A 27185-nucleotide genomic window follows, 5' to 3' on the forward strand; every position below is an offset into this window, starting at 1 on the left:
AACAAAACTAAGCAATATCAAAAGCAGAGAGTTGGAGTGTTCTCAGTGACAGCCACAGCTCACAGCAACCATATCATCATATTGTTTGAGAACCACATTCTCCTCCTCATCAAAGTACAGAAGGTTGATTGAATGCAGTTTATTTGGCACACAGCAGGGTGTGCTTATATCTCTGGATAGCTTTAATGCATGAACAATAGATTGGACAGTAGCATGGTTAGTGGCTCCTAGACCCTGCCCCAAAGGAAAGAGACAAGCACCTTTGCAGTAGTAGGCATTGTATCCTTTAGGAGAAATTATCCACCCGGTCCAACCAATCTCCTTAAAATCAACATAAAGTGGACTCCTTTTACATGGCATCAATTGACCTTGAACATAGACTGGTACACCACGAATTGTCCTGCTTTTGTTGATTCCTATGACTGAAGGAATAGTGTTTTCATCCAGCAATAGGAAAGAAGAAGGATTTTCATCAGAAGATGCCAGAATCTCTAAAAATTAAATACAGAAAGTCAAGTTGGTTTCAAGGTCAATGAATTTCTAAACTTCTGAGGATAAGAAATAGCATAATGTTGACATAAATAAGGACAATTGGTCAATAGTCATGACTTGCTGTTGAACTGCAGAAGCTTTGATACTCAGGCCACTGTTTACATTTTCTCTCTTTTCCCGTCAACATTCCTTTGTTCTTCTACTACATTCTCTATATTGGAAGGTTCTGAAGAAAGTTGTGAATGGAATCTGAAGGAAAGCTGTTTAGCTTAAAAAGTTTTTGCTTAAAAAAAAAAAAGCACTTTACAGAGCAAAAATAATGTTAATGACTCATAGAAAGAATTTTGGCGAATGCCTTCACGGTACTTTGTAAGCCACATTGAGCCTGCAAATAGGTGGGAAAATGTGGGATACAAATGTAACAAATAAATAAAAATTTGTTTTCAAAAATCTATCAGCTCAATATTCAAAGAAGTTAAGCTCCTAACCTTGGGGTCCTTTTTCAAAGTTGCAGTAAGCATTAATGCGTGCTTAGCGCAGCAAAAAACGGCATACTGTGGGGGGCACTGATGCACAGTGGCATACCTAGGTTGGCTGCCACCCGGGGCGGGTCACCACTATGTGTCCCTCTCTTCGGTGCATCACCCCCTGAAGTGCATCACCCACCTCCTCCTCCTCCTCCTCTGAAGCTCATCATCCTCACCATCTTGGGATGAACGGAGCAGTCACATGGCTGTCAGCTCCGACGGTCCCCTGCACCGGAACAGGAAGTAATGTCTGAGGGGGCAGGGAACCGGCTGAGCTGACAGTCATGTGACTGCTCCATGTACCCCCTTGCTGTCTGCACCAGGGGCAGACCACCCCCACCGTCCCGTCCTTGGTACAATACTGCTGAGGCATGTCACGGTAATTTTGCTATGTATTTACGCTACTCATGCATTAAAGGAATAAAATTTATTATTGAGCATATCTGGCAGTAGAGTGAGCATGTCTATGCAAATTGGTTAGCATATTGGCATTGCTACATGCTAACTAATTAATACAGGTTTGGCGCGTCTCTACCACCTATAAAATCGATGGAGGTAGGGGCTCACGCGCTAATGGGAAAATTAGCATGTGGCCATAAATGGAAAATCAACCATTCTATCCCTGCGTAAGGGCATGCTAAGGCCACTTTTTGCTGCAGCTTTGTAAAAGGGCCCCTGTGAGTGATATGCTCTTAAAATGTCATTTTTGAAAATTTAGTAGGGCTGATGCCTTATTGTATGCTCTAAACTTCAATAAACTAAGTTTAAAAGCAAACAGTGGATGGTAAAAAGAGTGGATTTAAGGTGGGGGGAAAATTAGGAACTCAGCACTGCTTTTCAGCACCAAGCTCATAAACTAGGCTTATAAATCTAGGCAAATGAATGGCAGGCCTAAATTTATAGTGACATAAATTCTTGAATTTTTATTTTTTACCTCAGCAATTTAACTCGATGATCTCATCTTTCAACATTGAGCATTACGCATTATATCTTCACTAGTCAATTTTTAATTTTATATTTGCATTTATATTTTAAAAGATTTTCAAAATGATATACTCATCTGAAAATGTTTTTAAATACAAATGCAAATATAAAATTGACTAGTGAAGATATAATGCATAATGCTCAATGTTGAAAGATGAGATCATTGAGTTGCATTGCTGAGGTAAAAAAAACATTCAAGCATTATTGTATAGCTTTTTGCACATATATTGATTTTTGGTTTATATACAGGCCTAAATTTATAAGCATAACTGTAAGCTCCTAAATTAAAATGAATTTTCAGCTAAAAACTCAAGCTCATAATTATGGCTGAAAATAGGGCACACATTTGCTGTTTAGCATTCAACCAGTACTTGCACATGTGAATGTAACATTTGCATGTGTAAGCGCTAATATTCTATAATCTGAGTAGGCAAATGGTGCTTAAATTTACATTTACTATACCACAGGGGAAATATCATAAACCTGGAGTACCACTAACTTTACAATATCAGTCTTCAAAGCACTCCTTACACAGATATACTGTTACATATCTTGTTTTATTTTATATTATTTGTGTGTGCTCTATGTGAAACAATTACAGTGCAATACTAAACATTTTATCGCAGCACTCCTTACATCTGCCCCACACACGCTCGCATTCAATTCATTTACCACCTTCACTATAATTCATTCAATCCCATCATCTTATCATAGAACCCTGCTAGCACCAATCTGATCAACTATACGGGATCCAAAATCTTCACAGCTGTGGTCTCTCCACTACAAACTCCATGCCACAGCGTGTAACCACCACATTTGTGATGCGGCAGTGTCCAAAAAGTCAATGTAAAGTAGATGGCAATGCAACTATGTGTGAGAATGCGAACTCTTCCTCTCACCAATACAAGGGTTATCAATTGGCGACTTTGCTGTTTCTGGTTGGATTATGGCTACTGCGATAACCATAAATTTTCATTCACCAACACATCCTTAACCACCGCTGGTCTGGGAAGGGCATCGGGGGGCTTTCTGGGCAAACAATAGTTATGTAGGTCTCAGATGATATTCAATGCTGGGACCCCATAGCTAAGTTGGTTAGTTTAAGGCAGCTTTTGAGCTGTCCTAAATTAACCTGCTTAGTTATAAGGTGCTGGCACTGAATATTGCCAACACCCATATAACTCCAGGATCCTCCCTAATGCTGCCCCTGAGTTGTCACTTTTTTTGGTGGTGGTCACAGTGGATATTCAGTGGCACTGTCCGCTTTGGTGCCACTGAATATTGGGGGTATGCAGTGACAAGCAATTTAAGTTTGTAGGAGCCTCTCCTGCCCGCTTAAATCAGTTTGAATATTGACCGGAATAGATATAGATATATACATAACATTGTGTTTCACAGAATATATTACAATAATGTGAGTTATATTAATTTATTGAAATAGAGCAGAATTTTAAGTGAGGAACTGTGTTGGGTGGTCAGCCAAAAATATTATGGGCCCTATATTCAGCTGGCAGTGATCAGCATTTTGCTGACCGCCACTGGTGCTAAACCTGAAAATGCAATGCCGGGTCACATCCAGGCACCAGCATTGAATTTCTGGGTTTGCAAAGCAGGTTAAGTGAGATATTCAGCACTTAACTAGCTATGGGGTACTGCATAAAAATAGGCCTGAATTTTATATGGTTCTGTATATGCAGTTAATCTGGCCGGTTAAGCTCTGAATATCAGCACTTAACCAACCAAGTACTGATTCCACTCCCGGAATGCCCCCAAAATAGCTGGGTTTGAGTTCAGCGCTGACCGATTATTTTCAGTGAGTTAAGTGCCACTGAAAAAGACTGGTTAGCCCCAAATAGGCAATTTAAGTGGCCAGGAGCCATTTCTGGCCAGTTAAACCACGTTGAATATTGATCCCTATACTTCTGGTTGGAACAGAAGGAATCATAATATGTTGCGAAAGCATCATTAGAGAAGCTCAAAAAGTTGCGGTACCTGCAGAAGAAGCCAGAACATTCTTGAATGAACCTCGCCTGCCATCATCGGTGAAGAGAACCAGAAAAGATTTCTTATTGTCCTGTTTATCTCGACTTTTAGCAAAACTCATGAAATTGAACTCCAATGAGTATCCAGATGGTAGAGTTGTAATGATTAGAAAACCATGGTTCGAACCGTTATCCTGAGCCCACCTGGAAACCTGTGCACAAATTACTTGCATAAGAATTTAATTAAAATACAGTGAGAGAACATTGTGATTATCTTTCTTTTTCAATTATTTTGTCATTCAAGTACTCATGCTCCCCATCACCTAAACCAAATCAGTCATGACCCTACTATCTCTCCCCAAAGATTTGTGATGCATTCCTTTTCAGTTCTTCAGAACATGAAAGCTATTAAAGAGTGGTTTTTCCACAGTTTGGACAAACAGTTGAAAAAGATACTCTACCATTTAACTAATCTCAGTAACATAGTAAATGATGGCAGAGAAAAACCCACACAGTCCATCCAGTCTGTCCAACAAAGGTAAAGCTGCACCTTTGTTCAAAACCTACTTCGCTGGCAAGCGCGTCTTTTTAAAGACCATTATTTCAATCCATTCTAATAGATTTGATAATTACTATATAAAGATGGATAATCCTGCACCTTATAACATTAGCATATCAGAAGTTTCTGTTCATACAGACTCCTGATGCAGGCCTAGTGTCCGAAACACAACGTTTGTGTTGAGTCTTTTTACCAAATAAACATTTGATTTCAAGTATACATCTCTTCAGTCTTTGGCATCCATGGTCAACCTCCCACTTTTTTTGTCTTATCTTCAGTAAGCACATACAAATAACTAACTAGCCAATTAAAAGTCATTTATCCAGTTAGCAAGTGCTGCTAACCAAGAGTATCACTGATTATTTCCTCTGACCATTTTGCTAAACAATGAGTCAGGATGCAAAACATGTGCTCATCTTAATTAGCTAATTGTTAGGCTTCTCACGGAAACACTGGGTTTGTAAGCCCTTGGACCACTGCCGTGGACCGGCAGTGGCAGGCAAAACCACCCCCAAACCAGAGACAAGGCAGAACAGGACTGGAATCCCGGACTGGAGTTGCAGCTGAGGCAAACAAGCTGGAACAGGCAGAGCAGGAACAACTAGACTTCACCTGCGCTTCACCGCCATTCCCCAGGCGTTGAGCCCCTGGGTGCAGGCGGCCGGCAGGACTTACAGGACAGGGCAGGAATTGGATACCAACAGGATACACACAGGGTCTAGAAAACACAAGGGAGGATAGGCAGAATACTAGACTAGGACTCTCAGACAAACAATACCACACTAAGTAGAAAGCAGACAGGCTCAAGAACAATGACTGAAAGGTGCCAAGCAGCCACTAAGAAAGAAACACAGACAATCAAGAACTAGACAAGGAATACAGACCAGAAACAAGACTAGGAACTAAGCAAATAAAACCAAAGCTAAACTACACATAGACTAACTAGAACCAGACAAGGAACTCAGACTAGAAACTGGACTAGGCAGAAGTGCACAGAGCACACCAACATACCAGGGACCATAGACGATGCAAAGGCAGACACAGAAGTTTCCCGGTGGTTAATAAAGCCCATCAGCAGCTGAAGTTCACTGCAGGAATCACAAGGCAGCTACGGGTGCTGTTCAGGCACAAACAAGAAAAGCAAGTCTGGCAGCCCGGAAGATCTGGACCGGACTGGGCTGAAGTCTGGAACGTGTGACAGTCCATAGCAGCGACCAGTTCTGGCCACCAGAGGGCAAGGTGAGCACAGACAAGGAAACAGTCACCATCGTGACACTAATGAGGCATTAACTATCAGTTAATTGATGGTAAACATCAATTATTGCACTTGATTGGCAATGACTGGGATTTGCATGTACATCTGCCTGCATGCTATTCTATAACTCTACACAGAAGCGGAGCCAGGATGAGGCAAGTTGACAGCGCGGGGGAGTGAGAGCAGACTTCCGCTGGCGCCAGCACACATTTTCACTGCAACAGGATGAAAAAAAACTCCATTTGAGGGAGCAGCTGCTCCCCTGGTGCCCCACCTAGCTACGCCACTGACTCTACATACATAAATACCTTAGCATGCAACTAAAATAGTCCCATTTTCCACGCCAAAATGCCAGGAGTTAGGCACCGGCATTTAGTCCAATGAAATGGTATCATCTTATTTTCCATTTTTTTTTATTTGTATTTGTTAATTTGTAATGTAGTGATTAGAATATGTCAGCTTTTAAAATTTATATTTGCTGTCTTTACATTTCACACAGTATGGGGGACATGCATCACTGTTTCTCTTTCTCTGGTGATGCTCTGTATACAGAGACTAGCTTCTTGGGGTTTCAGTTTAATTTTTATCTACATATTTCTATTTTTAATTTGTGGTTGCTTATTCCATACTGGGTAAGGGCAGGGATGATCCAAGGCAAGATGCTGTCTGAGGCATTCCCTTGGGCCGAGGTGCTGTCCCCCCCCCCCCCCCCCCCCCCCCGAGCTGAGATGCTGCCCCCTTCTTTTCTCCACCTCGTTCACCTTGTTGTTTTGTCACATTCTAAAATCCGACGGCGGCAGCAATTCCCATATGCTGCCCTGCCACTGTCACCTTCCTCTTCCCTTTGCTGTGGTCACCTGAGCCTCTGATGAAACAGAGAGGCAGCCGCAGTAAAGGGAAGAGGTGGGTGGCAGCAGCACAGCAGCATATGGGAATTACTGCTTCCGCCGGCTTTTAAAACATGACAAAACAACAGGTAAACACCAAAAACTGGGTGGAGGAAGGAAGGAGAAGATGCCACTCCCCAAAGAGTGCCATCTGAGGCCCCTGCCTCAGGTGGCCTAATGGTTGGGCCGCCCCTGGGTGTGGGTCTATCTGTGTTCTGCATGGGTGACAGGACTCAAAGAGAATGGGGAATGGTGGGAGAAAGAAACCCAGGGACTGAATGGAAGAGCAGGAACAAGGAGAGTAAGAGGAGGAGGAGGAGATAGAGATTAGAAAAGGGAAGAAATATGGGGGAGAATGATACCTGGAGAAGGAAAAGCATAGATTTAGACTTGATATAGCGAGTGTGAGTGAGTGAGGATTGTGACAATGAGAACTCAGAGGGGAGAGTGGAGACTGTGGGATTGAGTGGGAGGCAATATAGAGCCTCTGGGTGGGGAGGAAAAAGCAAGATCAGGTGGGTAAGTAGGGTGACCATCGACAGAGGGACTGAGTTGAGGAGGAAATGCCAACAAGAGGATTGAGACAAAAGAGGAGAACAATGAGATATGAGAAATAAAATGTATGCATCCTCAATGAAAGCAGAATGCTAAAACATGGCCTTGTTAGTTTGATAGGCTCATTAAATTGATGCTGGAAGGGAAAGGAAAGTCAAGGAGAGAGAAGAGTAGATGGGGAGTACTTGGAAACAGGGAAGGTAGGGAGAGAGTGCAAGACGAAGAGAGGAAGGTAGTGAATGAGAGGGAGTAGCAGGAAAAGTATAGTGCAAGGTTGGAAGGTTCCACCCCCTAGCAACAGCAGGTGGTTGAGAATTACCTTTGGCCTTTTACCTTCTCATCAAGCCTCAACTCCAGCTTCAGCAGGAGCAGCAACGCCACCCAAGGATTCAGAGAATGGATCCAGCAGTTCCATAAAGAATCAGCATTTTGCAAATGCTTTCAGAGGGTAATTTTATAAGAAGGTGCCTAGATTAAAAGAACAGGAAGGCACCTATTTTTAGCCTATTTTATAACGTCACATAGACACTTATGTGTCATTATAAAATACGAACACAAATCTTGCAGAAATCATGCTTAGACTGAAGGCACCGACATGTTGGTTTCAAGTTGTGAGTAGTTGTAGCCCCTCTCCTTGAAAACTGCAAAAGAATATGCATATTTAATGAACCCGCCCCGCACCGCTGCCTATTGAATTCCATTTCTCTTTCCATTTCCATTTCCCTGCTGCCTTTAAACATGCTGTGGTCACACCTCTCCTTAAGAAGCCTTCACTTGACCCTACTTGTCCCTCTAATTACCGACCCATCTCCCTCCTTCCTTTTCTCTCCAAATTACTTGAGCGTGCTGTTCACCGCCGCTGCCTTGATTTTCTCTCCTCACATGCTATTCTTGACCCATTACAATCTGGTTTTCGCCCTCTCCACTCAATCGAAACTGCGCTTACTAAAGTCTCCAATGACCTATTACTGGCTAAATCCAGAGGTCAATATTCCATCCTCATTCTTCTTGATCTTTCCGCTGCTTTTGACACTGTCGATCACAGCATACTTCTCGATACCCTGTCCTCACTTGGATTCCAGGGCTCTGTCCTTTCCTGGTTCTCTTCCTACCTCTCCCTCCGCACCTTTAGTGTTCACTCTGGTGGATCCTCTTCTACTTCTATCCCTCTGCCTGTCGGCGTACCTCAGGGTTCTGTTCTTGGTCCCCTCCTCTTTTCTATCTACACTTCTTCCCTTGGTTCATTAATCTCATCCCATGGCTTTTCCTACCATCTCTATGCTGATGACTCCCAAATCTACCTTTCTACCCCTGATATCTCACCTTGCATCCAAACCAAAGTTTCAGCGTGCTTGTCTGACATTGCTGTCTGGATGTCTCAACGCCACCTGAAATTAAATATGACCAAAACTGAACTTCTCATTTTCCCCCCCAAACCCACCTCCCCGCTCCCCCCGTTTTCTATTTCTGTTGATGGCTCTCTCATTCTCCCTGTCTCCTCAGCTCGAAACCTTGGGGTCATCTTTGACTCTTCTCTCTCCTTCTCTGCTCATATCCAGCAGACCGCCAAGACCTGTCGTTTCTTTCTTTACAACATCCGTAAAATCCGCCCCTTTCTTTCCAAGCACTCTACCAAAACCCTCATCCACACCCTTGTCACCTCTCGTTTAGACTACTGCAATCTGCTTCTTGCTGGCCTCCCACTTAGTCACCTCTCCCCTCTCCAGTCGGTTCAAAACTCTGCTGCCCGTCTCATCTTCCGCCAGGGTCGCTTTACTCATACTACCCCTCTCCTCAAGACCCTTCACTGGCTCCCTATCCGTTTTCGCATCCTGTTCATTCTTCTACTAACCTATAAATGTATTCACTCTGCTGCTCCCCAGTATCTCTCCACACTCGTCCTTCCCTACACCCCTTCCCGTGCACTCCGCTCCATGGATAAATCCTTCTTATCTGTTCCCTTCTCCACTACTGCCAACTCCAGACTTCGCGCCTTCTGTCTCGCTGCACCCTACGCCTGGAATAAACTTCCTGAGCCCCTACGTCTTGCCCCATCCTTGGCCACCTTTAAATCTAGACTGAAAGCCCACCTCTTTAACATTGCTTTTGACTCGTAACCACTCGCCTCCACCTACCCTCCTCTCTTCCTTCCCGTTCACATTAATTGATTTGATTTGCTTACTTTATTTATTTTTGTCTATTAGATTGTAAGCTCTTTGAGCAGGGACTGTCTTTCTGCTATGTTTGTGCAGCGCTGCGTATACCTTGTAGCGCTATAGAAATGCTAAATAGTAGTAGTAGTAGTAGTTTCCACATTTCCCTACCTCTGCTATTACTTACTAGCCTCTTTCACTACAATGCCATTGACTGTTTGTTGTACACTTGATGTATGCTTTCTGTAAATTCCTGTAAGCCACATTGGGCCTGCCCTTGGGTGGGAATATGTGGGATATAAACGCTATAAATAAATAAATAAATAAACTATGAGGTCCTTTTACTAAGCCGTGGTAAAAAGTGGCCTGCAGTAATATGGGTGTGTGTTTTGAGCACTCACTGAGCCATTTTTTACCGCAGCTGGGAAAAAGGACTTTTTTTTAATGGGACAGGAAATAGGCGTGCACTGAAATTAAAACTAGTATGCGCCTATTTATGGCCTAAGCCCTTACCGCCACCCACTGACTTAGCGGTAAGGGCTCATGCGCTACCTGTGCGGTAACCATACAGTATGTGCCAACTGCTGATTACCGCAGGGAATACCCCCCACGGTAGAAAATAGAAAATTATTTTCTACCATGGGATTTGGCGCGTGCCAAACTGAGAATTACCACTCGGCACCCTCCCATGCCTTAGTAAAAGGGCCCCTCTGAGCATAAGTTACAACTCCACCTTTATCCCCTAATTCCATAATGAGCTAATTAGCAATGATAATTAGCTTTTTGACAAGCAAATTACTGACATTAGATTTAATTCAAAATAACCGTGCCTACATTTTATGTGCAGATCGAAAAAAGGGTGTGTGGAAATGACAGGGTCATGGGCAAGTCATGGGCGGATTGGGGGCATTCCTTTAAGTTATGCGCATAGTTAGAAAATAAGGGCATCCATGCCTAAATTTACATGCGGTATTTGCACCACATTTTAGTTGATGCAAATGGCCACGCCTAAGTTAGGCGTGATTCCCAGGTATAAGTGCTATTCTATAAATCATTCCTACCTTTAAATGCATTTTGCAGAATAGCGTTTTTTTGGCGCCATGTATAGAATTTACTCCCTATTGTACAAGTCTGTACCGGCTTGCACTGTGCATAATTTTAGGTGTGACCTAATTTTATAAGAGCTCATTTATGTGCCTAATTAAGCATTTTCTGCATGACAACGGTTTATAAAATTATCCAATAGCAAAGAAGTGAGGCAAAGAAAACAAGGATATCCAAAGCTCAGTTATATAGTTACAAAATTAACACATCAAAGACCCAACACGGCCGTGTATGATCCTTGATGCGAAAGCCAGTTTTAATCTACCCAGATTCATCTTTATTGGTGAGGTATCTATGCTGGTACATACTGAGCTCCATTGCCTACTTGTGACCATCTGTGCAAGACTATTTATCCTTATTCAAATTATTATTTTTTTTAAGTTGTGATTGTTACATAAATTAAAGTATTTTTGAAGCCTACTGATTTTGGCTTGTGGCGTAAGCAATGGCTGGACTACAGTATCAGGTAGGCTTTCTTGATGTGGCTGAGAACCTTGCAGCTATCAAAAAATGCTGCTGCACCTGTAATGATTGGCCGCAAAATACTTAAACATATTACTCTGATCTTACATTGGATACTTGTTAGATATCACTTGCAAATTAAATGCTTTCAAGGGGCTCTTTCACTAAAAGGCTTAGCATGGGGAAAACAGGCTACAGCAAAACACACTAAATAAAGCATTTTGCGGTATTTTGCCTGTCTGCATTCGTTAACCCTCAAATTCTATAAAAGTCACTAAAAATTGCACATACAAAATATAGAACTCTCTACCTATTCCCATCAGAACAGAAAACAGCTACCTCAACTTCAAGAAGAGGCTAAAAATCTTTCTCTTCCCAAAGACTGCTTCACAACAATCCATCATGACTTCTACTTCCTCGTATCATCAATTACCCTTTCCTTTAATGTTTTTAGTCTCATGCATTACACCAATGGTCTCTAATGTTTCGCATACCTCAAACTAACACCATCTGCTTTTGTCTCACCTAGAATGTAAACCACACTGAACCCCGGAAAGGCGATATTAGCGGTATACAAGAAATTAACTGAATTGAATAATGAGCCAATTAGCACCGATAATTGGCATGCTAATATAGCAATTATTGGCACTAATTAGATTTAATTAAAATATACACACCTAAATTTTATGAGCAATTTTAAAAAGGGGCGTGGAAATGGGAAGGTTATGAACAGAACAGGGGTGTTCCTAAAATTTATATGGGTAGCTATAGAATAATGGGTATATGGCTCCTAATTTAGATGTAAAGATTTGCACCACATTTAACTTAGTGCAAATGGCTGAGCTTAAAGTTAGGTATGATTCCCGGGCATAAGCGCTATTCTATTAAACAATGCCAAATTTAAGCACGGTTTATAGAATAGTACTTTTTAGGCACCAATTTTTTGGGCATCTGTGACAAGACAGTGGGTTTCTGAGCCTCAAAACTGTATTATTTCATGAAGTGTATTTCTCCTAATTGGCCAGCAGATGGCACTTGTTTTGAATTTTAAAGCTGTTGCAAAAAAAAAAAAAAAAAGACTTTCTCTCTTCCAGTTTCAGCTTATGGAAAGGGAACCTGCAGTACCATTGGGCAGCTACTTTCAAAATTGATGCCCTGGGCTCTGATTGGCCCTGGATTTCAAATCTAGCCTGAAGGTACTGAATTTTCCCCAGTCTCAGCCAGCGAGCAGAGAGAGAAAGATCTCTTTACTGAGGCCCTGTGAGCAGCTACATTGCCTCAACTCCCCAGGTGCTACCCAGGTAGTAACAAGTGTTAGATAGTTTTAATGTTAATCCTTGTTTTGGTTATTGTTATTGCTTGCTGTACTTTTTCCACCTGGTATTTTCAAACGTTCACGGTTTTGTTTTAACAATAAACTGATTCATTTGTTGGCTCTACTGTCCTGGACTAAGATTCCTGGTTTGTGTTTTGGGTCTGTGGGTGCTTTCTAGAAACTGTGGGACCCCTGAAGTGTGACCCCAGTGTCCTAGAAATCACCAGGGCATAACCGGAATGGGAGATTAGCTCAGAGGGGAGTGGGACCCAGCCGGTGGGAAGAGAGTGCTGGTATTGAGCATGAGCCCAGGTGCAGGTGAGCCTAAGCAGTGCTGGGGCAGACCCTCCAGATGGTCACAGGGTAACCCCAGGTGGGTGCTAGGCATTTTGTGACAGCATCAAATATAGAATTCACCCCTAAGTGTACATTAACAATTATTTAAAAATATTTTTAGAGGGATTGTGTCATGGAAGGAGAGTATGCATTCCCACATTATCCAGTTAGCACATTTGCATTAGCGCGTGTTAACTGGATAAAGCAGGGTTAATGTGGTAAGTGCTCCTTTTTTTTTTAGGTGCTTCATGCTACTAGGAGCATTAGCACATGACCTGAAAAAAAAGAAAAGAAAAAAGGAAATGCCTGACTTTAAGGCTATGGTAAATATGGGCTTAGTAATAGGAAAGTCCTGTATTAGAATGTGCTAAGCCCAGATTTCACTGAACCTTAGTAAAAGGGCCCATAATTTTGATTTTGCATTGAAATAACCCATTATATACATTATATTCAAGTCAGCAGGAGTGGTTAAAAGTTTGTCTTCTGTGTCTTTAGCAGTGGTGTTCCTACCATTAGGACAACTGAGGCGAGGGTCTCCATTTATAGAATCGGCAGCATATCTCCTCACATTGTCTGCAGTCTGTCTTTCCTTCTCCCACTTCCTTCTTCAGTCCCCTTCTACAAGTATACTTTTGTTTACTAAAAGGCGGCGGCGACGGCAGCGATTCCCATAGGCTGTCCTGCTCCTGGCACTGACCTCTTCTCTCTACTGTGGCCCACCTCTCTGATGTAACTTCCTGTTTCTTCAGAGGTGGGTCGCAGTAGAGAGAAGAGGCCAGTGTTGGTGGCAGGGCAGCCTATGGGAATAGTTGCCACCATCGCCCTTTAGGAAACAAAGGTAGGCTCGGGGAAAGGGTTTGAAGAAGACCATGGCAGGAGGAGGTGGAGCCACATCTCAGCCCTCACCTCAGGGGCAGATTGCTTTGGGCCACCCCTGGTCTTTAGTGTACAAGATCACTATGCAAGCTCTCATTTTTTCTGCGGCAGGGACCCAGTTTTGGAATACACTACCAACTGTTGATGCGTTTTTGTATCTTTTTAGATTGGTGTTTTGAACAGTGTAGGGGATGGAATCAATTTTAGCATGTCTACTAGAACATTCTGTAGGACTTTTGTCAATACTGTGGAAATTCTATAACAGGAGCCTAAAGTTAGGCTCATTCCATGCCCAAATTTCAGCATGGAAATGTGTTCCAACAGATGCAAAGTGCTGAAACAGCAGATTAATGTGGAAATACACTTATGCATCCATTTACAGGATAGCACCTTAGTGTATCTGCATGCAACTGCAAAAGGGGCGCTCCCATGGAAGGACATGGGCAAGTCGGGAAAATTGAACACAGTATTATAGAATACCGTTTATGTGCTCCCAACTTGTGCACCAGGATTTACACCTGGTTTAGTTGGTGTAAGTCCTGGAGTATCCTTTAAAGAATAGTGCTGGATGCAGATTTTTTTTCAGCCCCCCATATTTGGGTGCCATTTACTGAATCTAGTTCTAAATGTTTTGGTCATTTATTAGGTTGTGGATATTTATTGTTACTCACCTAGAAGTATAAACATAGGTGAGATGGATATTAACTTTAAGTCACAGGAATGTGAAACTTAGAAATACCTCCAGACCCCCAGTAAGCACTAATCCTCCTTCACCCCTTCCTCTCCATATCCCAGTAAGTACTCTGCCAGCAAGCCCTGATTGGCTATTCACTGTTTCCTGTGCCTTTGGGTGCTGCCAGTTTGCTTAAGGGATGGACGGCTCTAGCAGGCTGACAGAGGCATAAATACATAAGAGGAGTGTCCCATGCATGCAAATGGCTAATGATGCTACCAAATGGCCCCAGCTTGCCCTGCATGAAGCTGACTGATGACACCATTCCTTGTCCTGTATGGGCTAAAGCAGCAACAGTGACTGATATTACGTTTCCTATAGTGGGCCTAGGCAGAGCCCCCCCCCCCCCCAAAAAAAAAAAACCTATCCAGCTGTAGGCACATGCTTAATTTGCATGTGTCTTATTCCTGCCCTTCCTTTGCTGCGTTGGTCTGTTTATGTCACGGCTTGTTCTGCTTTGCCTCTCTCTTGATGCTGTTTTGCTCCTTTCTTAACCACTTTGCTCCTCTTGCTGCACTATGGGATATTCTTACCACTATTAAGACACTTTGCCCCTCTTTTTGTGCCACAGGAGTTCATGCCACTCTTCGTGCCACTTTGATCCACTCTTGGTGCTTCAGGATACATTTGGATGAAAAATCCCAATGTTAGAGCCAAAAAGAATAATTTCTTTCCCCTTTCAATTTAATAGAAAACTCAATAAATGTGGAAAAAACTGGGCAAATGAAGTAAACAACAAATGAAAAGTCTTTTCATGCACATCCCTAGTGCTCACAGTGGCAAACGTGGTGGTGGAAAAGGAAAGCAGAGGCACTAGCGTGATACACTGAGGTGGTACGTCAAGGGTAGGAAAATGTTGTAGAGGAAGTTAGGATACAGCAAGGTTACAGTAATCTAGGGATAAACATATGGGAATCCTGTTCAGAAGGAATGGATCCTCAGAAGTTTAGCGGAGATTGGATGGCAGCACCGATGGTGGGAGGTAGGGCTAGTGCTGGACAGACTTCTATGGTCTGTGCCCTGAAAATGGCAGATACGAATCAAGGTCAGGTATACATATAAAGTAGCACATATGGGTTTATCTTGTTGGGCAGACTGGATGGACCGTACAGATCTTTCTCTGCCGTCATCTACTATACTGCTATGTAAAGTATGCTACAGGCATTTTGCCATAATTCTGCAATAAGGGGATGTTTTTGCTGCCCTTTCCACAGCAGTAGAATTGTACAATGGATGTGGAATCAAATTATCGGTGTGTGATTTGTAACTGAATAAATGTGAGAGAGGGGAGTTTAGCTGCAAATGAGACTATCTGTAGATCAATAGGATTAGATTAGGATAAGTGAGATAATGTTTATATTGCAGAACAATTAGAGTTGATTACTGCCATCATTTGTGGGGAAAGCAATGACTTTTTAAAAGCAACTTTTACATAGTCAACTTTAGTTAGTTATTTAAAATAGGAGAACAACATTAAAACATTTTATGGTTGTTAATTGCTAATAGAGTGAAAGAACAGGGTGTTCTCAAACTGGCTTTTTCCAAAAGAAAAAAAATCTGTTTCAAAATAACAACAGAGGAAGACACAATCAAGAAATTTCATCAACTATTTTCCTAAAACAATTGTTTTGAATCTGGAATGGTTCTAGCAGACTAGGGCTGAGCAGACATTTTTCCTCATCATAAAAGCTGCAAAGAGTCACTATTTAAAGATTTTGGAGCAGTTCATATTCAGCAAATTATAGGATATGAAGTGGCAGGGCCGTGCCTAGGGTCTCTGGTGCCCCCCTGCAGACTATCAGTTGGCGCCCCCAACCCCCCGTGTGGCACAAGATGGCAAGGCTTACAAGCCTTTCTTGCAAAAATACTTGATCGCAAATAATTTTTTATGATTTTTAACCGTGAAAATGATCGCTCACCACTTGCCACACTGACAGGAATTGTCAGCAATATTCTTAGAAAACAAATTATTATACATTGCAAAATAAGATGGCAGATGTAAATTCTCAAAGTCAGTCTCTGATTCTGCTGCTCTCTGTTCTCTTCACTCCGTTTCCAGGGCTTCATTTCCATTTATTTCTTTACTTTCCTCCTTTCTTCTTCATTTCTTGCCCTACATCCATAAGTAAAAGCTGTGTCCTCTTCTGTGGAATTGACTGGAGGAGGTATAACGTGGATCCAGCTTTTGCCTATTTTCTCCATCCATGTGCAGTTTTTCTCCTCTCTTCCCTTTCCCTCATCTCCATCCATGTGCATCTTCTTCTTTTTTCTTTCCTCACCTCCATCCATGTCCAGCACTTCTCCTCTCTCATCCCCTCCATCCATGTTCAGCATTTCTCCTCTCTCATCCCTCCCCTGTATCCATATAAAGCAATAATTCTCTCTCCCCTCTCCTCCATCCAAGACCAGCATTTCTCCTCTCTCCCCGCCAACTCCTCCATCCATCCAAGGCCAGAGAATCTCTCTTCCCTGCCCTCCCCTCTCATCCATGTCCAGCAATTCTCCTCTCTTCCCTGCCCTCACCTCCCATCCATATCCAATGATTCTCCTCTCTCCCCTGCCCTTCATGTCCAGCGAATCTTTCTTCACTGACCTCCCCTCCCCTCCATGTCCAGTATGTCTCCTCTGCCCCCTGCCCTCCCTTCTCATCCATGTCCAGCAATTCTCTCTTCCCTGCCCTCCTCTCCCCTCCCCTCCATGTCCAGCATGGAGAGGAGAGGGGAGGGCAGGGGAGAGAGGCGACATGCTGGACATGGAGGGGAGGACAGGGGAGGGGAGGGGAGAGAGAATTGCTGGACATGGAGGGGAGGGCAGGGGAGAGAGGAGAATCGCGACTTCAGGTATAAGATTTTGGATCGTGAGAACAGGAACAGAAGGGAGCGGGCAAGTGAGCCGGATCTCAGGAAAAAGGTGCTGGTACAAAAAAAAGCACTGTATGTATCCCTCATTGATAAGTCTCTGACTTTAAAGTTTAGCAATTTCATTAAAGCAAAATGTATTTTCACATATCACAAACTCTTCCTATCCAAGCAGAATGTTTTATATTTATTTATTTATTGCATTTGTATCCCACATTTTCCCACCTCTTTGTAGGCTCAATGTAACATAGTAAATTACAGCAGATGAAGACCTGTACGGTCCATCCAGTCTGCCCAACAAGATAAACTCATTTTACACGGTATGTGATACTTTATATGTATACCTGAGTTTGATTTGTCCTTGCCATTCTGAGGGCATAGACTGTAGAAGTCTGCCCAGCACTCTTCTTATGCTAAGTTCTGATACTAACGATGAAGTCCCTTAAAATATACACTCAAGTCCATCCATATCTATTCAGTCACAATCAGGGCAGAGACTGTAGAAGTCTGCCCAGCAATGTTCATATACTAAAAGTTAAAAGTTTTGAAGATTCTGGTGGCTTACAATACATCGTGAATGGTGGAGATATATAAGAAATAAACATTTAGTAATTACACACAAAACATTTAGTAATTACACACAAAAAAAGCAATCAGATTTTCACTTACCAGCTCTCAGCTAAACTTCCTCTTTGAACCTACTATTTGAAGCATCAGCCAATGAAATGGCTTTTAGCTGTAGATGCCTCGGGTTACCTGATAATTATGCACACATCATTGCAATCATGCCCTCCTCTCAGTGTACATGCTCAGAAAAAAACCCCAAAAACTTTGAACCACTTACAGATTTTAACAAACAATTACACTATTTATTTTTTATTTCTCCCCAGTCTCACTTGCACACCTCCCTCCAAACCTGTTCTCTTTAATTTGAATGTTGTTCAAGCTCACCCTGAATGAGGAGTTCTTCCCACACCAAAGACATATATAGCACTGGTTGTACTCTTTGAAGCAACTTTAGCAGAGCGTGTCTGCCTCAGCACTGCTGGGCTGCCTTTACTTCCTGATGCGGAGAGGGAAGGGCAGGGGAGAGAGGAGAATCACAACTTCAGGTAAAAGATTTTGCAAGTGAGCGGACCTGGGTGGTGCCCTCCAGAGGTCGGCGCCCCCCCTTTGGTGCTTACCCCGCTTACCGTGTTGGCACGGCCCTGTGAGATGGCATAGTTTTTACCAGATAATTATCATATTTAACAAATCTTACCAATTTCTCTTGTTCAATGACCAATAAGTAGAATAATATAGGAAAACCAGGATGTGGAATACTTAACACTTTCATATAAAATGCCATAATAAATATCAGTGATATGTCATTTGTAAAATGAAACACAACATAGAAACATTTTTGTTTTGTTTGTTTGTTTGTTCATTCTACTGCTTACTATTTGCAAATTAGAGGCACTAAAATACATTTCACTGGTATTTAATAAAGCCCTCTGTTGTGTTGCTCCTCCACAGCTTTCAACTTCTTAGCCTTTACTTTATTTATTGAAGGATCTAGGCAAGAGTGACCCCCAGTTCCTCTTATTCTGCCAGCTCTATAATTTAAATAGCTGTTTTGGTCTGTGCCGGCGTGTTGCTTGCTGAATGATCATCTGTTGAAGTTTCTGTGTGTGCGTCTGATGTCAGACGCATGCACAGAAACTTGAACAGCTGATCATTCATGAAGCAACGCCCCGGCGCAGCCGAGAAGAGAACTTCGGCTGCGGGGGTTGGGGTTCCCCGTCAGCACAGTTACGCGATGGCGGCAGGGGAGTGTTTTCGTCTGAAAGGGGGGGTCAAGGGGGTCGCGGCAGGGGGGTCCAGGGGTCCGTAACGCAGGGGGGATGTTGAAATCGGAGGGAGGGCGGAGTCTGGAACTCAGTGGGAGGGGCCTGAGGGGCACACGTCATGATGGTGCCTAGCAGACCACAGGAGCCACGGTCCCAGGCAGGATAGAACGTTGGAGGTGAATATTATATATATATATAATTTGGGCACATGAAAAGATTCTAATGCTCATTTTTGTATTGTTATACAATTTAAATTAATACAAATTTATAAATGCAAAAAAAAAAGAGATTTATTATAACAAATGTCTGAAATGGACTAAAATGCCCCAAAACTAGGAAAAGTCTGATAAATTTATTTATTTATTGCACTTATATCCCACATTTTCCCATCTATTTGCAGGCTCAATGTGGCTTATATAGACCTGTTATGGCATTGCCATTCCAGGGAAGAGTTACAACTGGTGTTACAAATTCTCAAGGATAGCAAAAGAAGTAATCAAACAATTATAGAAAGAGTAATTTCAGGGAAGGTTGGAGTGGTGAAGTGTTATAATTAAGCTATGGATTCTCGAGGTAGGCTTTGTTGAAGAGATGTGTTTTCAGAGATTTGCAAAAGTTGGTTATTTCGTTAATTGTTTTCAAGCTAGTTGGAAGGTCATTCCACAGTCGCATGCTCGTGTAAGAAAAGCTGGTCGCATGTGTTAGTTTGTATTTTACTCCTTTGCAGCTGGGGAAGTGTAGATTAAGAAATGTGCGGGCAGATTTTTTAGCATTTCTGGGAGGGAAGTCTACCAGGTCTAGCATGTATGACGGGGCCTCTCCGTGAATAATTTTATGAACAATTGTACAGATCTTGAACGTGGTACGTTCTTTAAGTGGGAGCCAGTGTAGTTTTTTTTCTTAGGGGTTTTGCACTTTCATATTTTGTCTTTCCAAATATGAGTCTGGCTGCAGTATTCTGGGCAGTTTGGAGTTTCTTGACAGTCTGTTCTCTGCAGCCGGCAAACAGAGCGTTGCAGTAGTCTAGGTGACTTAGTACCATTGACTGTACTAAGTTGCAAATCAAAAGACAAATCAAAATATTTTTTGTCTGTGCAGATGCCTATTGGACTAGACTCTATAAATGGCACCTATAAAATTGCGCAAAAAAATAGTGCTTAGCATTATTCTATAAATCACGCTTACAGTTAGGCACAGTTTATAGAATAGCGCTTATCACCAGGAACCATGAGTACATTTACATCAATGAAAACCTGGTGTAAATCCCCACGTGTAAATTAGGCACAGATCCCGCTAATTATATAACACATAAATTTTAGGAATGCCCTCAACCTGCCCATGCCCCTACCATGGCCATGCACCCTTTTAGGATCCACGCACTAGAATTTACGCACACCTTTTTATAGACTACGCCTAAAATGATGTATGCATAAATTCTATTTTTTGCCAATTAGTACTGATAATTACTTATTGCCCAATTATTGGCGCTGATTGGCTCGTTAATCAATTAAGTTGCACATGCATACGCAACTCAAAGCACTATATATAGAATCTGGGGGATTGTTTAGAATATATGTTTCAGGGCAGAGAGGTTGGAAGGGAAATAAGCCTGAATACCTGCCCCCAGGTGCAGAAAAAACTGATCCCACACTGCCTTCTGCCTCCTCATTTTTCAGTCTTGGAAAGGGGGTCCCAATCCAATTGATATACCCTCATCCAGTGGCCATTTCTGGCTGTCAGAGATATGAGCTGTATTTGAGTGATAGGTATTTATGGGTGTTCTATGGACAGAATGGAGGATATTAATCAAATATCTAGGATAGCTCTTCCTGATACCATCAAACCTGGGGGGGGGGGGGGGGTGTTGGGATAAATAAATATCCATTTTATTCAGCAGAATATCTCCCAAGTATTAACTTTGACAATAACTGTTATTCAACAGTTAGCTTGGCAGAGTTTAAAAAGGGGTTAGACGGTTTCCTAAAGGACAAGTCCATAAACTGCTACTAAATGGACTTGGGAAAAATCCACAATTCCAGGAATAACACGTATAGAATGTTTGTACGTTTGGGAAGCTTGCCAGGTGCCCTTGGCCTGGATTGGCCGCTGTCGTGGACAGGATGCTGGGCTCGATGGACCCTTGGTCTTTTCCCAGTGTGGCATTACTTATGTATTTATGTACTTCTGCTGTTCAGCCTGTACAGGCGAAACAGAATTTGGGTGAACTGAGATGCAAGAAACCTACTTATCAACAGAAACGTTCTGTAACACCAGTACCAGAGAGAAGACTTCTGTAAAAACAGGCAGCCTGGCCTGAATTAAAAGGTGCATAACTTAAGCCATTATTGTATTTTTATATAGCACTGGGAATAAAGACAGTATTGTGCAAGGTAATCATCATGAGGGGTGACATTATTAATACTATAGCGAATCATACTGCTAGCATATGAAAGAGACATAACTGGAAAGAAAAAAATCTGAATGCACTGTCAGTTGTTCCAAACACAGGTAAAAATGTATCGGTCAATATTCAACCTGTGGCGGTCAGTGTTTTTTGCAATGCTGACTGTCATCAGCTATATTGGTCCTGGATATTCAGTGCCAAGCCTTGTACAGGCAACAACACTGGATATCTGGGCATGACCTTGGTTGCTGAACTTATGTGGGTCCAGGCTGATATTCAGCCAAGACCTGCATAAGATACTGGCTGAATATCGCCTGGGACCTGATAAGTGGGTCCAGGGCTGTGCCAACACGGTAAGCACCGCAGGGGGGCGCCTGCCTTCAAGGGCGCCGCTGCGGTGCTGCTCCGCCTCCCACCTACCTTTAAAAAAAATATTGTGAAGCCGAGTTGCAGGCAGCGCCTCGCGTCTGCCCGGCTGCTTGTAAAACAAGTAAATCTCTTCTCCTTGTCATCGTCGGGCCTCACTGTGCCCCGCCCTCCTTTGAGGTCACTTCCTATTTCCGCGAGGGCGGGGGACACAGTGAGACCCAACGACGATGAGAAGAGATTTACTTGTTTTACAAGCAGGGCAGACGCGAGGCGTTGCCTGCAACTCGGCTTCACAACATTTTTTTTTTAAAGGTAGGTGTCACACTGTACTCCTCCTTCTCCGTCTTCCTTTTCTGAGCCGGCCCAGACCTATTGCTGCCGCTTAGTGCTCAATGGGCTCCCGAGGAGGGCTAACTCTCGGGTCCCCTAACTCTCATTGTTAAAGTAGATTTAGCTGCAAATTGCTCCACATTTCAGGAAGATTTCAGCTGTTGTCTTTTCCTCTCTCTCATTTTGTTTCTCTTCTTGACTGATTTGGGAAATAGCCCTAGGCGGTTGCTTTTTGTTTGTGTGTGAGCTCAGTCACTTAATTGCTTTATCTAAACAGGAAGCTTTCTCTTACAGAGCTGTAGGGCCAGAGATCCAATTGCGGAGATAAGCACCTCAGATTTATCCTGGACAAGTGCAAATAGTGTTCGTAGAGTCTGATTTTTTTAAAAATTAGAACAGGAATACATTACACAAATTAAGTGAAATGAAAGCAAAATAACTTTTTATGCTGAGGGTTTCGGTGATGGGCTGCAAATTACCCTTGTCCGCTGCAAATCTGAGCTGGGAGTTGCAGAGCTGAGGCCCACAGTGGCTTTATCACTGAAGGAAAGCTCTCTGACCCCATACTGAAACCTGAGCTTTCTAGTAGTGATTAATAACAAAGACCTGCTGTGGGGTACAGGAAAGCCACTGAAGAAAGCCATGGGGTAGAGTAGAGATACAAAAGTACAGGCACATCATCATTGAAAAGGCTGGAACTGTACATAGGGACAGAGCACTGTTGAGACTGCTGTACCTGTCAGCACCAAGTTAACATTCTTCTGTGGGGGAGAGGGCAGGGACTTCTGGAAAGGTCTGGCACACCCAGGGACCTTAGAACTAGGTTAGTGTGCAAACATCTGGAGACTTACAGCCCATGGATTGTCTATTATAAGCAGGGGATGTCTGGTGTTACTTACTCTCAATCTCCTATAAAGGGGGTGCCTGATAGGGCTGTTTATTTATTTACTAGTAAAACAGGCCCGTTTCTGACACAAATGAAACAGGCGCAAGCAAGGTTTTCCTCGGAGTGTGTATGTTTGAGAGAGTGTGTGTGAGAGAGTGAATGTGCGAGTGTGTGTTTATGACAGAGAGAGAGTGAGGCTGCTGGGTGCGAGAAGAGAGAAAGGAGATGCCACGGGGGGGGGGGGGGGGGGGGGGGGGGCACCAACTGATAGTCTGCAGGGGGCACCAGAGACCCTAGGCACGGCCCTGAGTGGGTCCACATATCCTTGAGCTCATTGCCTCCCTCCAGTTCCCTAACCAATCTCCCTGATACCTTCTCCTGCCCCCCCCCCCCCCAGAAGCAGCTCTGAATCCTTTCCTGCCCCCCCCTGAAAGCAGCTCCATCTACAAGTGCCACAAGACTACCGCTAGACATTGTGGTGGTCATTTTTGATTAGGCACTGTGAGGGGTAGAAGCAAGTGGGATTTGCTCCTGCCCCAAGAACCACTAGACCATGAAGGCCAGTAAGTAAGCCTGAGGGGGCCCTTCTGGGGCTTGAAGGGGTAGGGAGCCGGAGCTGCTTTGGGGTGGGAGGGAGAAGGGGTCAGAGTTACTTTGGGGAGGGGAGAGGGGATCGTAGCTGCTTCAGAGGCAGAACTGCTGTGGGGGGGGGGGCAGGAGGGGGGATCGTAGCTGGTTTGGGAGGCGTGAGGATCGAAAGTACTCGGGAGGGGGGAGTGATGAGCTTTTGACGAACTGACAGCTATGCAGATGCCAGCCAATACTTAGTGCTGGCACTCACATAGCTAAGTGACCAGAATTGGGACTGCTGTTCATGCGGTCGCTAAGCTATGCGGGCATCCATCACTGAATATTGTTGGCACCTGCATAGCGACCACCTCCTCCCCAACTCCTTCCTTGGAACACCGCTCTCTGGCCTACTTAAAAATGGCCAGTTAGAGTCAATATTCAGCAGCACCGCCTGGTTAACTGCCACTGAATAGCATCAGCTAGTCCACTGAGCGCAATTTAAGCAGGAGGAGCCTCTCCTGCCCACTTAAATCTCTTTGAATATCGATAGGATAACTTTTAAAATTGGGGACAAAAAAAGTTAGAAATAAGTGTATGTAATAAAGTATATATTAAAAAAAATTCGAAGAACTGAAGAGCACACGTACCACTATGACTACAATACAATTCTGTGATCTACACAATCTTATCAGTCCCTAGTCCCTTTCAGTGCAACCCTTGCCTATCTGTTTCACTGTAAACATGAAGAAACTACATTAGATATCCAAAAACCTTGTGACTCACTGTCTGTGTGACGTTAAACACTTCCCATCCTTGCAGGTGCAGGGGTAACAGCCTTGAGGTGATCAAATTTCCTCGCCAGGGCTTTGCTCCACTGTCCAGAATCTCATATACATCCACCTTGAACAGAAACAGTAAGAAATTGGTAGTGGATATGCCCAGAGAGCATGTTAACTAAATAATCCTTAAAGATCAGATTTCCTAGGCAGGTGTCCAGAGAGAATCACACTTACTCTGCAAATGTGATATCTGGATGACTTTCCTGATCCAGAATTCTGTTTCAGTTTGAAAATTCGCAGCTCTGCTTTCAGTATTTTTTCATGTTTTCCAACTGAAGATATGTTGAAATAAAAATAAGATTGATCCAAATGGACTGGGAGGGAAGGAAAGAGAAGGTTATTTTCGATACTCGGAAACTACATTCAAGGAACTCATAAAAACATGATTAGATCATCAATGAATAAACTAATCTGACTTAGGTAATACTCATAAATCACTAAGTAATGCCAATGCTAAACCCCCAAATAAATATTAAAATAAGATAGCTTATCTGCTTGATTAGCAAACTAAAAATGGAAGATTGTTTAGCACAATTAGAAACAGCAGCATCTATTCAAAACAATCACAATAATAATATTCCTGTGCATGAAATAATTTCACCCAAAATATCAAATAACTAGTAAAAAAAGGCCCGTTTCTGACACAAATGAAACGGGCGCTAGCAAGATTTTCCTCAGAGTGTGTATGTTTGAGAGTGTGTGAGGATGACTGTGTGTGAGAGAGAGTGAATGTGCATGTGTGTGTGACAGAGAGAGTGAGACTGAGTGCAAATGTGTCTGTGAGAGAGAGAGAGTGTGTGTGTGTGAGAATGAGTGTGTGCCAGGGGCCCCCCTCCCTCCCTCCCTCCCTCCCAGATCCAGGGTCCCCCTCCCTCCCTCCGAATTCTAGGGTCGTCCCCCCTCCCTCCCTCCGAGTTCCAGGGTCATCCCCCCTCCCTCCCTCCTTCCCTCCCTCCGAGTTCCAGAGTCGCCCCCCCTCCCTCCCTCCCTCCGAGTTCCAGGGTTGTCCCCTCCCTCCCACTTCCAGGGTCATCCCCTCCCTCCAGTGACGTATTGATACAGTATGTGTGAGACAGAGTGTGTATATGTGAGAGGGAGAGTATGTGTGACAGAGATAGTGAGTATGTGTGTTCGTGAGAGATTCAGAGTCTGAGTCATGGGCAGAGAGAGACAGTCTGTGTGGGAGGGGGGAGGGAGAGAACAGCAGGTCCAGCGGCGACTCGGGAGCGAGCGGGGGGAGAGGGTGGGTTCCTCCAGGTCCAGCGGCGAGGCAAGTCGGGACGGGATGGGGGAGAGGATGGGGGGTCCAACGGCAACTCGGGAGTCGGTCAGGGAGTCGGGGAGGGCGGGGGTCCGAACTGGGAGAGGGAGGTCGGCGGTACGGCTTGCATGCGGCTGCAGTGAGTGTCCATCGGGGAGGAGGGGGGCTCTGGGGGGGCGGGTTGAGGAGAGGGAGGTTGGCGTGTGGCTGTGGGTAGTGTCCATCGGGGAGGAAGGTGAGTGCGGCTCTGGGCGGGGGACGGGTTCCAGCAGCGGTGAGGGAGGGGCGAGGAAGAGAGCAACGGGTCCAGCGGCAACTTGGGATTGAGAGGGGAGACGGTGGGTTCCAGGTCCACAGTCATGGGCCGTGTCAGCCAGGTCGTGCACTTATGATTTTGCTTTGTATTGCAATTTTTTTGTTGATGGCGGATCTTCCTCGCTTCTGCTGCAGCTTCTGTGATGTGAACATATTTGTGGGATTGTGGGTCCGGGCACGCGACTTACTTGATTGTTTGAGGCAGTTGGTTTGTGCCTTGTGCTGCTGGCGTTTAGTTCTTCTGTCTGTGATAGGTCCCTCATGTTTGTGACATTGCGTTGCTTTGCCTGGCAACTATGCTGCGTCCCCTTCCCTCTCAGTGTTCAGCCCTCGATGTCATAACATTATGACGCGAGGGCGGGACAGTGAGACAGATGGTTACAGGCAGCATAAACCCTATGAACCGCATGGACCCAATGAACCCTTCAGTGCCATGGGGAGTCAGCTTCAGAACGTTGGAGTTGGAAATTATTATATAGGATAGTCATCATTAAACAATTCATGAATCTTGTGAACTCTCTTACTGAATCTGCTACTCTGTGCATAAGTGTTTTACTTCAGAAAAATATACAATTTCCAAAGGTATTACAGGTGCCCAGAAATGTACATTTTTTTTTTCTGGAGGGAGAGGTGGCCAGTAGTTTTTACAGCAAATAATATCAGTAAAAGGCACTAGCAGATTGTTTTTCAAAATAGTTGTAGAACTTAAATGAGAAATGCAGAATAACTTTCAGACTCTGGCAGCGCCTTACCTTTGTCTTCAAAGCTGCGTACGACGTTGCCCTGCAGGAGTCCGGGTGCCTTGGTGATCCCATTCGGATCTGCCACTGAATTGAAAAGATCCACCATGAACTGGGGGGGCTTCCTGTGGGGCAGGACATTCTGAGGAAGCTCCCCAATAGCAAACACTTCATGAAGCCTGTAGATTGCCTCAGAAATCATGGACGAAGATGAGGAATCCTTAAAGATTCCTGTCCCTAGCTTGTCCAGGTGCATCCTGAAGGAGCCAGTATGGATGCAAAGAATAAGGAGTATCCAAGTCAGATAGACGACTCTCAGCATATTACGTGTCGCAGGGCTGCAACTTTGAAGCTGGAAAATACAGTAACAGGCATGGGCAGTCAGCAGCTTCTAGGGTCAACTATGGAGAAGCCCATCCATGCTGTCTATATAAAGCCTTGCAAATCCAATTATTTGCTTAATGTTATGGTGACTGACAGAGAGAACAAAACGTTAATAAATGAGTAAGGCTGAATAAACAGTATCAGCTGATTGCATTATTACAGGCTAAGTAAGAAGACTGC

The 27185-nt window shown here is 43.7% G+C and overlaps 1 protein-coding gene across 1 annotated transcript; it reads right to left on the minus strand.

Moving 5' to 3' along the window:
- On the minus strand, nucleotides 1-26877 carry LOC115471272 (bone morphogenetic protein 2-like). The gene is made up of 5 exons (XM_030204974.1): nucleotides 26634-26877; nucleotides 24480-24619; nucleotides 24250-24366; nucleotides 3996-4197; nucleotides 1-491 (listed from the first exon to the last, which is right to left on the minus strand). Exons 1-5 carry the CDS (start codon nucleotides 26875-26877, stop codon nucleotides 43-45), a joined length of 1152 nt encoding a protein of 383 aa, XP_030060834.1. The 3' UTR covers nucleotides 1-42.
- Between the last annotated feature and the right edge of the window lie 308 nt (nucleotides 26878-27185).

This window comes from Microcaecilia unicolor, chromosome 5 (assembly GCF_901765095.1).
Source record: "Microcaecilia unicolor chromosome 5, aMicUni1.1, whole genome shotgun sequence".
Lineage (NCBI taxonomy): Eukaryota > Metazoa > Chordata > Amphibia > Gymnophiona > Siphonopidae > Microcaecilia > Microcaecilia unicolor.

What these genes read in the sequence shown, in the direction of transcription:
- LOC115471272 (XM_030204974.1), bottom strand. Translation starts at nt 26,877, where the DNA reads ATGCACCTGGACAAGCTAGGGACAGGAATCTTTAAGGATTCCTCATCT. An exon ending in CCAGATATCACATTTGCAGA is followed by an intron (nt 24,367 to 24,479) that starts GTAAGTGTGATT and finishes TTTCTGTTCAAG; the next exon opens with GTGGATGTATATGAGATTCT. An exon ending in TGTTCTGGCTTCTTCTGCAG is followed by an intron (nt 492 to 3,995) that starts GTACCGCAACTT and finishes TTTAATTTTTAG; the next exon opens with AGATTCTGGCATCTTCTGAT.